A 15,410-nucleotide genomic window follows, 5' to 3' on the forward strand; every position below is an offset into this window, starting at 1 on the left:
TCGCATGAAAAAGAAAAATGCCGCCAGTGTGTAAAGACCTTAAAACTGAAAAACAGCCTCAGCAGTTTAATTTTACAGCAATGAAATTTCCAAATGTGTTTTATATTGTGAAAAAAATTTTAAAATGTCATCACATATGAATTAGAAAGACTTAATACATCTACATATCTTCAAAAAATTAACGATCCTACTTTCACTTTGAATGAAAGGAAATATATCAAAAATACATTACATATCATGGCCTGCTTTACAATAAAGACATGTACTGTATATGTGAGTGTTTAAATGTGCACATGAATGTGTTACTACTGTGTGTGTGTACCTGTAGTTTCCAATGGTAGGCAGCCCTCCAAAATAGATTTTCTGGTGCTCCCTGAGGTTCAGACCAGTAGCTGAACCTTGAGATGTGGTGAGTATCTTCTCCTCGGCACCGCTGTCGATGTCCACTACGGTCACCGTGGCTTTGTAAACAGTTAAAGAGACATAAATAACAACAGAACAGGCAGACGGAGAGAATATACTTTGAAACTCAAGCATTTTGTATTCGCAGTTTAGTCTAATTTGGTTTATTTCAGATGATCAAATCTCATTTATACTGTTTTCGTCCAATGTTGTTGTTGTTGTGCTTACCTTGTTTCTTGTTCCGTGACATGGTGAGGGATTTCCAGCGTCCATCATTGTGGCGGCTAGCTGATAATTCGCTGCCCACTCCTGATCCAAGGTCAAAGTTCACCTTCACCTTGCCCTCTGACAGCTCCAGGGACATAAAGTCCTTCTATAGAGACAGCAGGGAGGGAGAAGTGTTGTCAGGTACTGACATTTAAAATCCAATAACAGTGTTCTGCAGCAAAAGGTTGTTTTATATGTTTATCCCAGAGGTTAAAAGGTTTTATTACCCAACCGGCTGAAGAGGTGGTTAAATATAAATATGGGTACTAAAACTGGATTTCACATTAAAAAAGCACATTCTGAGCATTGCTCTTAAAAGAACACATCAGTATGCAGTGTCTTAACTTTCTAAACCTGATTGTGTATTGTTTATTGTACTTTTTGTTGTTCAAAAATGAGACTGATATGACAACAGATAAGCCTCTGGGGGCAAGGGGCTATACTTCTGGTGTTCTGGTGTAGCCAGCGGATATCCAGGCCAAGACTTCCTTTTCCGTGCGCTGCTCATTGTTTACAGTGTTATTAGAAACTTGAGACGCGAGACTGGAGTTGGAGATGGAGAGACGACGTGTACCGTACCGTTGTAACGTTAACTAGCTCTCTTCCTGTTGATTTTAACACGGATTTGTTGTTCACAATGTAGCATTATCAAAGAAATAATAGAGTGAATTTCCTCAGGTTTAGTAGTAATAGCGCCATGCTTTTGCTTTTTTCTCTCTCTGCCAAACTGAAACATGATACAGCGTGAGTATGAGTCATTCTGAATGAGTAACTGTTGGAAAACACCGAAGAGGAATCAATAGTCACAGAGGCATGATATGCCATGGAATCGGACAACTGGGAACCGGTTCTCAACGGGGACTGATCCTCGATTCCCATCGCTTGCGTTTCTCTGTCCGCCAAAGTGGTGGATGGCCTGACGATTTTACCTGCCAGAGCCAACAATTTACCCACATTTGGTGAGTGCTAATTTCAGACCCTGCCGGTGGGTTCCGCCTCTTTTGCTCTCCACACGGACGGTTTACCTGCATTCAACCAAAGCCTGCTCCAACGTTATTGCCCGTTTCTGCATATGAATGCAGAATCTATTTATAGACATTTTATTATTATTGATTCTACGTCAGTCTGAGTAAGGATGGTACCTGTAAAATATTTTATTATGCAAGCAAAGCAAAAGTTTGTCCTGGCTATGAATCCTGATATTTACATGAGTTATAATCACTTGGGTTTCATTCCCTCTCACTTTGTTGCATACATACCATATCTTCAGTAGCCAGATACATGAGCAGGGACTCGGAGGAAAATGTGCGGAACTTAAAGGTCACGGTGGAAATGTTGGGGTTCCACCTGGTGGGTCGTCCCACTGCGGAGTAGCCCTCACCATCCAGCTGAACTATCCCCTCGCCGTCTGAACGCTGGGGGCTAAAAAAAATAACAGATAAGAAATAGTCCAATTTTACTATCGCTTTGTTTCCCATCCAACTGTCAAAAAGAAATTGCAAAGATGATGAAGTGGTCTCTTGAATATTAAAAGATATATAAAAAATATATGAAAACCGTGTGAGTAAGTGTTTGTATACCTGACAACACATCCTTTACAGTCTCCCTGTCTCTCTCTGTAGTTCCACAGTCCAATAGGTTTACCGTCCAGGAAGGTCTCCCCCATGCAGCCTGTGAACGTTGTTGTTCTTACTGCATCGGCTTTCTATAAGATAGAAGGAGGAAAATAATGAGAAAAAAGACAGAGAGCTTTCTTGATTTTGTTACACGCAGACAAACAGTCAGCTACCTTGACAGTGCCGAGTATTCCTCCTACATACAGGTAGGCGTTCTGGTCCACGTCCAAGATGGTGTAGGCCGTGGGCGAGTTGGCACTGGCCGGGGTCGGCATCATACCAGCCATAGAGCCTTCCAGAGGATACACTGATATGGTGCCATTCAACCCATTACTGGAGACAGAGAGAAGGAGAAACAGAGAGTGGGTTTGATGTTATTTTGTTCCCTGGAAGACATTCACGATGACTGAAGATGTTGGAGCCACTTGGAATCAGTTTTTATGGACTCTTGGTGCTAAAGATGAATGATAGAAACACGTAGAGGAACCAGTTTGTAGCAGTGGAACCTCTGAGCTGTAAAGTGAAATTAATCTCCCACCTTGGGAGTTTGTTTTCAAAGCAGGAGCAGCGTTTCTGTGTCGAGTAGGGGGACATTTCTAAGACTTATAGTCTGTGTGATCCCGTTGGAAAACACATTTGGGAAATCTCTCGGATGGTAATGCATGGCGCAGGTGGGACATCTGCTTGGTGTCGGATGGGTCTTGTGTTGGATGTTGTGTGTATAGAGCGCCACTTTGGCTTTCACAGAGAAAAATTAGATCTACTAGATTACACTGTATCTATGTAATGATGTGCTACACATCTGTCAAGGCTGCAAACTCCTGATTTCCCAAGTGAAACAACATGCAGCATGAATGATGTGATGTTGTGTGGTTGTTGGGTTACGTTTGCTGACACCATTGGTTGCTGTTGGTTAGATCAGTGAAGGTTAGGCGAATATATCAGTCCTTTTTTATGAAATATTTGATATTGAACATCAGTGACACAACATGATACACTAGCAAAGTAAAAAGTATGCAACATGTCCAATAGGGCTGCAAATAACGATTTTCATTGTCGATTATTTTCCAGATTTATCGATTAGTTGTTGCTCTATAAAATGTCTAAAAATCTCAGAAAAATGTCGATCAGTGTTTCCCAAAGCCCAAGATGACGTCCTCAAATGTCTTGTTTTGTCCACAACTCAAAAATATTCAGTTTACTGTCATAGAGGAGTAAAGAAACCAGAAAATATTCACATTTAAGAAGCTGGAATCAGAACATTTTGCTTTTATTTTCTTAAAAAATTATCATATATTGATTATCAAAAATAGTTGGTGATTAATTTAATAGTTGACAACTAATCGATTAATCGTTGCAGCTCTAATGTCAAATCAACTTTCTTTTTTTCCCCATTTATAAAATGTAATTGTTAAAATGTATATTAATTCTTCACATTAACAATATTGTACTGTATCTCAAGGTTTCTTTTTGCATCTCAGGTATGAACTACATGTATATTCAAGTAATAGAGAGCCAAAAGAAAATACAAAAGAGCGGTTTTAAAAGCTCAAAATAATAAAGAAAAAGCAATAATATCAATAAATGTTTCAAGTTTGGAGAGTTTGCAATGCAAAAGTCTTTTTAAAAATCTAATTTGAATCACTGAGTTTTGTTTTGGACTTAAACAGAAATAAATAATATAAATACTGCGTCTCTGCATCTTACTAATAGGTTGCTCGTGTTTATCATAAAGTGGGACCTTGAAATACATTATGTGATATACATTTGCATGTAAGTGCATGTATCCGCTCTACAATGGGTCTCCTTTCTAACATTGTGAGTTCAGTATGTGGGTGCATGTCATGCATATGTATGTATGTCTGAATATAATGTGAGTGCATGAGCAGTGTATCATCATTATGCTCCTCAACATTTCCAAGGTGAAACGTAAGATGAGACTGTTCTTTGTGCTGTAGCCAACATCAGCGTAGGCTTTAAAAGCCAGCTTGTATGAGCAACACTGTATATGTCAGAGAAAAAAAGCATGTACTGTATGTGTGTGTGTGTGTGTGAACTTCTTACCGAGACGCCTCTATTCTGTGCCAGTTCCCATCATGAATGGTGTGATGAGGATACTCGACCCTCCCCACACCTGAACCCACGTCCCAGAGGAAATTCACCTTCCCCTTACGCATCTCTAAGGCAAGGAAATCAACCTGAGACACAAAGAAGACATATGCTGAATGTACTGCACATAATCTGTTTTTTGAAATATGGCATTGTGCACTTTATTGCTCGTGATAAGTCATCATGTCAACAAGGGAATGAAGAGAGAAAGGAAGGAGAGAGGAGGAGAGAGAGAGAAATAAAGACGCAAGAAGAAATACAGGCTGTGTTATCTAGGTTCGGTGTACTCTATCCGCCAATTTTAAACCACATTATTTTAGTTAAACATGTAATTGGCCATCACAAGGTATATACAGACATACCGTATATCTGTTATGTCTGGGGTGGGTTTTCTGCACATGTATTAAATAGATACTCCAGGTTATAGTGTTGCATTGCCTTAAAGTTCTCACAAGAGACAGATTAAATGTCCTGACTTTAAGTCCCAAGTATCGGTCAAGGTCCAAAAACACTGCATCATACAAGTGTAAAATCAGGGAAGTTATAAGCTGGTGAAAGTAGTTTTGGTAGAAGTGGATTTGCCCACAACCCACAAGTTTAATTTAGTTTCCTCCAAGCCCCTTCAGTGTCAGCCAAATCTGATTAGAATAAGTTACCTTTAAATGTCCGTTCTCTGTCATCATTTCAATTATTTAAAGAAAACCTATTATGCTCATTTTCAGGTGCATACTTGTATTTTGGGTTTCTACTAGAACATGTTTACATGCTTTAATGTTTAAATGTTCGTAGTTATAAAACACAATGTTTTTCCCTGAACTTAAACTAAGTGTTTTTTTTGTGTAAACCTAAAGAAGTTGTAGTTTTGTTGCCTAAACCTAAAGAAGCCTTTTTGTTTGTGTTCAAAAAGTGACATTTCATTCAGTTTTACGTGTTAGAATGTGTTGCTTTTAAGTTTCACTTTCACTTTTACAACGTAGTAGGCGTAGTAGGCCCCTATTGACGCACATCTATGCGGCTTATAGTGTCTGATAATACCTATTTAATGGCCTGATAACAGTCGAATCGGGTTACCAAATCAAACTCTTCGGACTCCGCTCCAGCTCCACTCTAACCAGCTTTGTTGGAGGGCTTGGCAATCTAGCTGCTAGGCAGGTATTATGCAAATGTGTTACTTAGTGACATCACCACATTACGGAAAAAAGGCGGGACTTCAAGCAAGGCGTTTCAGGCAGTTCGGGAGCAGTGTTTACTCCCTTTGGCGTGGACTTTGGGCTTTGTAACTTTGTAGAACTTTTACATTCAGAAAAAACTATATAACACACTAAAGGGAAGGGGGAAAAAAGCACAAAACCTTAATAGGTCCTCTTTAAAAGTGTTTTGTTTTCTCATCTTAAAACAGATTGCCAAGGTTTTCAGTATTGCCACCACTGTTCTTCTCTCTATTTAGAGATTGCTTATTGTTCGTTTGAGTGTGTTGGTTGTATGCTTTTCTTTTTTTCTCTTTCATTGTTTATTTGTTGTTTGTTTTGTCATTGTTGTGTTATATAACATTGTGTCTTGTATTGTTCTGTTTTCCATTTGTTTTGTGAGCATTTGTTTGGGAACAAGATGAAACATCTCAAAGGGTTTATCCTGATTTAATACATTTCTAATAATAATTAACACGCACAATGCGTGTTAATTATTATGAATTATACAGTGAATGACTGCACTGTAATCAGACAGCAGATAAAACAGGTCGTGTTTAGGTTTTAAGCCAGGCAAGATCTGCATACTGATCATCAGACCTCCCTAGAGGTCATCAGATACACCTCTGGCCAGCAGGCGTGAATACAGTGTTTATCCAGCTAATCAAAGAATGAACTGGGGAACATTTAAGTCAAATAATGCAATAAAAAGTTGTGTTTTTGTTGTTGAAAATTGTAATGAAACACTTTGCTTTTGCTCCAGAGATGAGAGAACACAGGAGTTATGCAACACTGTTGGCGCTGATGCGAAAAGATGATGATTAATAAGTATCCAAAATCTCAATTTATGACTTACTACAGAGAGCCCTATAGAGTATTTATCATGTAGGGAATAGAGAATGAGTGAACGGTGGAGCGACTTCACACCCAGCTCCGGTCTATTCTGAGGGTACAAAGGCTCAAGTTTTCTCCATCTGTCTCTATAAGTGGATTTTCACAGGATCCTGCTGTATTTTGATTAATGATCGTATTACTTATGTATGAGCCAAAAAAATTAATAAGAGAATTTTGAGCATATGCTCTCATCTGGATGCTGTCTCTGAAGTACACACACACTCACTCTCACACACACACACACACACACACACAGCATTATTATTCATATAGTATTATGCACAATTAGAGATTATTAAGGAGTCACATTTGAAGACACAAATGACACACACAAACACACACCTAACTACACACACTTATCTTTCTAGTCTCTCCAGGGTAATGGCGATTATTCATTAGCACAGATCACAGGGCAGCGTCGTTATTATTCAGCTAGCATCGCACGCTATTAGTGAAATGGTAGAGGTGCGCGCACACACACACACACACACACACACACACACACACACAAACAGAGCATTACTATTCATACTGAATTCTTCACTATTAGAGAATATTAGTGAGACACACACACTAACACACACTCGTGCATGCGCGTTCAAGACATCCCAGTCAGATGAAGCAAAGCAGTGATTTCTCAGGGGAAATCAGGCTAAAGCAGATAGCAACATACACTTGTTGTTAATTGCTGTTGCTCCTTAACACACACACACACATATATGCATGAACACACACTCACACACCTATACTTAATAGCGCACACATATGCACACTTAGGGATTATCAGTGGTACCTTAAAACAGCAGCGTGCTATGCTTATAGGGGTGTTAGTGAGTGTGTGTCAAGAAGTATTAATTATTCTCCTATTAAACAAATCACTCTGGGAGTGTATGTGTGTGTGTGTGTGTGTGTGTGTGTGTGTGTGTGTGTGTGTGTGTGTGTGGCTGAGCGAAAGGAACAAGTGTGTGCTTCTTTCTGTGCATATATACTGTACGTCTGTGTCTGTGTGTATTCATACATACACTTTTGGAACACAGGCATTTTTCAAGTATGATAAATGCTACACAATATACAGCCCCTCAACACTGTATTAAATATGATTAATGCTTTAATATGAAACATTTAAAAAATGTGAACGTGTCAACTGTATTTTCTGTTTTGTTAGTAATAATACCAGAGCCATATAAGGACAAAGTTTGACCATTGTTTTCTCCCTCAGAGCCATAAAGACGGATTAGTTACCCAAACAGACTTAATGAGTGTTAATATACAGTAATACATTGTTCTGGTGCAAATACAATCCTGATTGATACCTTCAGGTCTCTACTGTACATGCATGATAAATCACGGTTAAGAAAACTGTTTTTGGTAATGGGGTTGTCTATATTTGTGAGGACCGACTCGTGACAGTCCCCTGCCTTGTGACAACATTTTTATGGAGTCAGATCAGTCTCAATATTAATGAATGCACATAGAAGGATTCACAAATGTACTTTGTGATTTATATATAAATGATTCTCTCCACAAAATATAAATATAAAAAATATATAACATATAAAAAAACAAGTTTCACAAATATATTTCTGATGCGTACACAAATATTTCTTGTTTAAAATAAATGTAATAGAAATCTACAAATATATGTATTTAAAAGTATTTTCAATTTTCATCAAAAACATATTTGGATGTTGTTACATTCATAAATTCACTGCATTTGTGTGTGGTTTTTTTGAGACTCTCCTGACGTCGCTCGCTGTAGCCAATCAGATGTCTCCCTCTTTTTCAGCCAATCACATGAGCGTGTCTCCATAAGGGTATGATTTACGTTATGCACAAGATGAACATGGAAACTGTAAAAAACTTTTTTTTACAACAACAATTTTTTGTGTGCATTGAAAAATATTTTTGTGGAGAGTAATTTATATATAAATCACAAAATACATTTGTGAATCTCCTGTGTGCATTCATTAATATTGAGACTGATCTGACTCAGTATAGATTTGATATTTTGGTCAGATGTAACAAAAGAAGTTGATTTGTGGTTTAAGATTACGTTAAACCTCTCGTCATGTTGCTGCTCTGGTTCATCAATGAGAATGAGCATACACTATAATTGAAAGGACATGGTGTGTCTACTACTGTAGAGTTTTTGTGCAAATTTTTGCTATATACATAGTAAACCGTATACTTACATATTTGGCTGACCCCAGGTAGAAGAGCAGGTTATCAGGTGTGGTAGTTTTAACGTTGAGGATGATGGTGTTGTACCTCCCTTTCCTGATATCAGGGCGGTAACTACGGAGACAGTCGCCACCTGATGACACCGATACTTTGATCTGGAATAAGGAAGAAAAAGAAGAGACATGAAGAAAACATTCATATAAAGAATTCTGCATCAAAGCGTTCGTCTTGTATTCTAGTTTTTGTTTTTGTTTTTATAAGTAGTGAAACAAAACTAATGCAAAACTGGGTTGAAGTTACTCTGGTTTCTGCTGATGACTTGTCTGTGGTGTCTTTCAAAGTTTCAAATGTTGGCAATGTTACCAAAACTGCAGCATAAATAATACAAAAAAAATAAATGTAGCACTAGCTTTATAATACAATGCGATGTAATACAAAGTGAATTTACAGATATTTATAACCATTACTATGGAGGACGGAACCTGCCAAAATAATAAAGATATACACACAATTAAATAATAATAAATAGATTTAAAAATAAATTTAAAATAAATAAAGAAAATAAATAAATAAAATAAAAAAGAAAAGTATATACATGTAGATAGGGGAATTAATACAAAGGTAAATAAAGAAGCAAATCAATACAGAAATATCAATTATGTCACTTTTTATCAATTAATTAATGCCCACATATATTTTTTATATTATTTTTAGTACATTTAATGACACATTTATTTATTTATATATTTATCAAGTCGTTTATTTATTTGTTAATTTTGGATTTTGGCAGGTTTTGTCCTCCATACGTTACATTTGAAATCAAAGTAAATGATTGTAAAACTGTTGTTGAGGACATGATTGTGTCGTTAAACTCTACACATAAACTCTACTTAAGTATGATCAGGCTGACAGTTGGACTTGTCAGTGTGTTGACAACTTACTGAGTTAGCTTGTTTCCTGGCCTGGTTGATCAGTTCCTTGATCTGTGAGATGTTACGCCTCAAATTGTCCTGCAGCTTTTTAATTGGCTGCAGCTTCTCCAGCAGCCTGTCAGCTTCATCCTCTAAATCCTTTACTTTCGCTCCGGCAGCGTGGACTGTGGAGAGAGAGAAAGTACAGTAGTGATACAGAACAGTACTGTAGTCGTTATCATTAAGACTTTACAGTGTACTACAGCTGAGATAGCGTGGAGAGCCAGCATGGAAAGAGCAAGGAAAGGATGACAAATGATGGCAGCTGAGGAAATCACAGATATTACTCAAAGGAGGAGGAGAAATGTGGAGGAAGAGCGAGAAAGATGGAGAAGCCAGTGAAAGCCGAACAATTAGTGTAGCTCAGCATTCAAAGAGGACATTTTTTACACGATTTACTATAACATCATGTAAAGGCTTGAAACTGAAATTAAGAAAAAGAGATAGAAATAATAAAGAGAGTTCCATGCTTTGCAGTGTGCAGAGCTGTCATGCTCGAGCAGAGCATGACAGAGCAGAGCAACTACTGTTTACTGTATAGCTATTAAAGATGGTCATAAAACTAATGGGTGGTGCTCCAATACTGTTGTTGAAATCAGATCATTGTGACATTGATTTGGCCCAAAACACAAACACATTAACACAATGCTGTTGATGATGCAGCGTTTTAGTGGTGATTGAAAATGTTCCGACAAATTATTTCAAAGGGAAAGCCAACAAATCGGATATAGGAATTTGTGCTGGCAGGGAGGTAACATTACTCTCATCATTATTTGGTAATTACAACATGGTATTGGTGCACCACTTGTAATAATAATAAGAGCTTATACTAAAGTAATTGAAATATACATACTGATGGCTGTGGGGATTGAAAAAAAAAAGAGAGACAGAGAGAACAAATATCAGGTTTTGGTTGAATTCACCAGTTTATGTGGCTCTGAGACAATAACTTCATATCTCCTAAAAGTCAACAGTTAAGATAAAGTAGAGTTTAGAGTTTAGAAAATCTTTCAACAGGCACTGACTTTCAAGATTTTGTTACTACTTTGTTTGTGAAACTAGAATGTTTAGGAGGTAAAACACCAAATTAAGGCCTTGTCCACATGTAACACAGGTATTTTTGTAAAAGTAGTTTTTTCTTGGACTTTCGTCCGTACCCACACGGCGTTTTAGGTCACTGAAAGATGAGCTTTTGTAAAACTCCGGCCAGGGTGAAGATTTTCAGAAACTCTGTTTTCAGTGTTGACATGTAGACAAGGAAAACAGAGTTTTTGACATGTAACGTCAGATCGATCGCCATTATCTCCTTTGTGAGGCGTCACTAATGAGGCAACATGTCGTGCAACTGCAGCATAAATACATCTGTGAACAACGGACGTAGTCAAATAACCTTACTAACGGGATTTTTTACATGTTTACACATAAATCAGGGCGGCTGTGGCTCAGAGGGTAGAGCAGGTTGTCCACCAATCGGAAGGTCGGCGGTTCGATCCCCGGCTGCTCCGAGTCACATGTCGATGTGTCCTTGAGCAAGACACTTAACCCCAAATTGCTCCCGAAGGAATAGCCATCGCTGTGTGAATGAGAATTAAGATTAGATCTTAATGGGCAAAGTTGGCACCTTAGCAGCCTCTGCCATCAGTGTATGAATGTGTGTGTGAATGGGTGAATGCTGACATGTAGTGTAAAGTGCTTTGAGTGGTTGGAAGACTAGAAAAGCACTATATAAAAGCAAGTCCATTTACCATAAATATACAGTTACTCTTCCACTATATTGAGTAACAGAGGCGTCAGAATGAGTAACGGAGGTCACTGCTACTACGTGTGTGTGTGTGTGTGTGTGGCCCAACCTTCCCATTGGCCTTGACAGCGCTTCATTTGCGTTTTTGCATTTACATCTGGACGGAGATATTATTTAAACCGTGCTTGTGTGTACAGGATTTTTTTTTTAGACCGAAACAGGAAGAACGCATTTTATAAAAATATCTGTGTACGTGTGGACTAGGGCTTAGTAAGTAAAGTATAAACAGGAAATAAACCAGTGTTGTCACACAAAAGCAGTTCAATAGCAAAACATTTTTCAGAGTAATAGTTCTTAGTTCTTTAGACTTTTCCTTAATGGTAAATATCTAATTAGCAAATCAAATAGGAAGTCTTAATCAATGCTAAATGAGCCCCCGAAAAGTTGACTGTAATATCCAGAATACCAGATTCCCCTGCTGTTTTTAGTTATTCCTACTGTTACTAGACTATGTTACTGTGTGACCAGCCAATAGTGAAGAACTTTACTGTTTTTCTCCGGGTCCTGAATCATCTGATTGGCTGTGTTGACCGTGTCCTCCAGCTCGCTGTAGTTCCTCTGTAGGACATGGAGTCGCAGGTTTAGATCCCCGAGGCGCTCCAGGACGTCGATGGCCGTGGCGTTAGCGTCTGCTGCTACAACCTTTGTGGCTGCCAGCTTAGCCGCTGTGTCTGTCAAAGAATGTAAAAAAACAGAAACACAAAAGCTTTACAAATTATACACATTTATCAGTGGCATGGCATTAATAAGTTTGGAGCAATAGATGGGTTTTTGTGATGTCTTTAATGATATATATTGTACAGTCAAAATGATGGATATGAAGGAGCTTAGTAGTTTTATTTTGTATTTTTACTTCAACAGGTGCTGAATCCAGTGAGAGCATCTTCTGATTGACTCTCTTTTTTGATCCAGAACCTGTTGAAGCTGTTTGGATGTGCTAGGGATGTCACGGTACCAGAAATCTAGTAGTGGATGCCAGTACAAGTGAATTTACACGATTCTCGATACCAATTTGATACCACGGTAAAAAAATAAAAAATAAATCCCATGTAATTCAAGACGCACTCCTTTATTAAAACATTTGAACATTACAAAAAACAGAGGCATGTAGCCTTTAAGTAATAAATAAAAAGAAATGTCTATTAACATTGCAAAACAGAACAGTGGCACACAAATCTATTATTACTCCTTGTAAATCCGCCTCAAACGCAAAGTACTTCCATACCCGACTCTTGCTATTTGGTTTCTCAACGAGTTGAGGCGGAGGTAGCGCTGCAGCAGATGTCATCTTTCACGTCTCGTGTTGTTGTTTTTTTCCGTGCTGTTACGGCGTTCTTCTTCTTCCTTCATTTCACGGCAGATGAGAACACTTGTTGCGTATACTGCCCCCATTAGATCCGGAAGAATCGCATCTCCAGTACTTCCGCTCCGGTACCAAATGACCTCGGTACCGAAGAAAACGAGTACCGTGACTTTTTTTAAATTTTCGTACCGAGTTGGTACCAAAATATCGGTTCTCGTGACATCCCTACTCTTTATCCTGTAGATTTCCAGCCATGAAAACCAATCTTTGTTTGATGCAGATCAGCGTGTTGAAGGATCAAAGTGTTTATGATTGAAACTGTAAACCCATCACATCAGTGGACAAACATTGCTGAACATCAGCCCTAACCAAACATCTGATATTGTGACCAGGTTGGGTGAAAATCAGACTGAAAACATTAATTCTCCAGCACAATCTGACCGTGACATGTAACGGTATTGTGTTTACTCACTCACAGGGATTTGAATTGGAATTAAATAAGCAGTGTTAACCTCTGGGTCATGCCATTTTACACAATGTAGTAGCTGCATTTAACACTTTTCTGTGTGTTGATCCAAACGCAGCCATGTGCATCACTGTGGTTCAACGGCCTCGCTATCACTGCAGTGCATTTCTGTGTGTCTGAGAGTACTGACATGTGTCAAGTCGAGTTTACCAGAGCAACTGACCTCTATCGGCGCAGTGATATTGATCCGCTCTTTCTTTATCTCACTCCCACGCGCGCTCACTCTCATACACACTGTGTATTTGTGCAGACATACCATTGGGGATAGCATTGAGCGTTGCCATGGTTCCGTTGACAGCTTTCAGCAGGTCTTTGGTTTTGTCTCTCGCTGCTTTAACTCTGCCCTTCAGCCCGGCCACACCATCGGCATTCTCTACACACACACACAAAAACAATGATGATGATGATGATGGTTTGATTCGAAGCCAAGGTTGCCTATTAATAAAAACACATCCCTCACCTCCCTAATGGGAAGAGTGACTGACAGTAAGTCATAGAGATGCACACAAAGAGTGACATTGATAGCACTTAAATCTATCTCAATTTATAGACTACAGCTCCTTAAACAACAATTAGTAGCCTACCTATCCCCTTTTACTGCTTATACCAGGAATGCAAACACATGTATAGTGAAAAAAGAGAGCGCTACCTGAAGTGACAGCGTAATATCATATACCCATGTAACAAAGGCCTCTGTTATATTCTTAAATACTTTGGAAATTCCACAAGTATCTGGAGGAGACAGCCAGTGGGAAAAAGAACGACAATAAAAATAAAAATATTTGGGTCGTAAAAGTCCAAATTTGGTTCTTCTGGCACATACCAATGCCACTATGCCACCATATACACTGATCTTACTTATTGCATATTTGAATGAGCTTGCCTGCCTGATTGTAAACTGTAGTGAATTATTATAAAGGAGAATTAGGCTTCTTGTTCATTTTAGCCCACACAGTTTGTAAATAGTTATTAATACTTAAAACTACGCCTATTTCTGACTGGAATCAGGAATCAGGACTTTTGTAATTAATAATCATTAGACCTTAGCTATTATATTTATTTATTGGGTTTATGCCATCATGCCACAATAATGGTTAATATATTGTTTTACTAGAGACATAAATGCACTCACATTCAATGAAAATAAACAAGGTTATTTTAAGAGGGAACGTGTTTTGGGTCTTAAATTAAATTATTTATAAAATAAACATTTGCCAAAAATAACTCTAAAATAACAAAACGTGAATGAATTGACTAAATCAACTCAACTTCTGAAAGTGCAATGTAAAGATAATTAAAAAATCTGTTCATTCATTAAGCCTATAAATGTTGGGAACACCACCTCTCAGCTGAGCGCGCACACACACATTCAGCGGACAGGTTCGGGGTGAGCTTACTAGAAAATATCGCGGATTCGGTTGGGTGGGTCAAAAAGTGACAAAGCAGGATTCCGAGTAGGCGTAAGTCATTAATAACTTACAGAAGCATTGCGTGCAATAGTCCATCTTCTCGTCCCTTCTCTCTATCTCTCTCAAACACACACACCATGTCATTTTTAACACAAAAAACCCCTCTTCGGATCTGGACGATTCACACAAGTCACCCAAATTGACGTGAAAAAGCGGCATTTGCCGAAAAGCGAGTTGTTTGCATCCCTGTTATACTGTCCGTCACATGCAATGTATTGCATACACACACACTCATTGGTTACCTTTGACATCATTTTGAAGTTGTTTAGCTTGGTTTAGCAGTCTGTGGCTCTTCTGAAGGGCACCTTGAGCTGCTTCCTTTACTGGGACCTCTGGATCTAAAGCCTACACACACACACACACACACACACACACACACACACACACACACACACACACACACACACACACACACACACACACACACACACACACACACACACACACACACACACACACACACACACACACACACACACACACACACACACACACACACACACACACACACACGGAGAGAGCAACAGTACAAAATCTGTAACTTAACATACCTTTGCTAAAAAATGCTTCCAGAATAATTCAGATCCCACACATGCATTAAAACATATGTTTTGTCACACATAAAAAGGTGCAGTAATCTGCATACTACCTTTCTGTTAGATCAAAGCAACACTACTTTGCATT

At 38.5% G+C, this 15,410-nt stretch overlaps 1 protein-coding gene across 2 annotated transcripts in view; it reads right to left on the minus strand.

Moving 5' to 3' along the window:
• Positions 1-15,410, minus strand: part of lama2 (laminin, alpha 2) — a 222,502-nt gene that overhangs the window by 31,555 nt on the left and 175,537 nt on the right. For both annotated transcript variants that reach the window (XM_074615044.1, XM_074615046.1), the window contains exons 45-55: positions 14,969-15,071; positions 13,514-13,630; positions 11,917-12,099; positions 9,598-9,752; positions 8,668-8,811; positions 4,350-4,483; positions 2,459-2,618; positions 2,250-2,374; positions 1,929-2,091; positions 631-775; positions 323-461 (exon numbers count right to left, since the gene is read on the minus strand). In XM_074615044.1, the coding sequence (XP_074471145.1) occupies positions 323-461; positions 631-775; positions 1,929-2,091; positions 2,250-2,374; positions 2,459-2,618; positions 4,350-4,483; positions 8,668-8,811; positions 9,598-9,752; positions 11,917-12,099; positions 13,514-13,630; positions 14,969-15,071 (1,568 nt within the window). The remainder of the gene's footprint in view (positions 1-322; positions 462-630; positions 776-1,928; positions 2,092-2,249; positions 2,375-2,458; positions 2,619-4,349; positions 4,484-8,667; positions 8,812-9,597; positions 9,753-11,916; positions 12,100-13,513; positions 13,631-14,968; positions 15,072-15,410) is intronic.

The sequence above is a fragment of the Sebastes fasciatus genome, chromosome 18, assembly GCF_043250625.1.
Source record: "Sebastes fasciatus isolate fSebFas1 chromosome 18, fSebFas1.pri, whole genome shotgun sequence".
Taxonomy (NCBI): Eukaryota; Metazoa; Chordata; class Actinopteri; order Perciformes; family Sebastidae; genus Sebastes; species Sebastes fasciatus.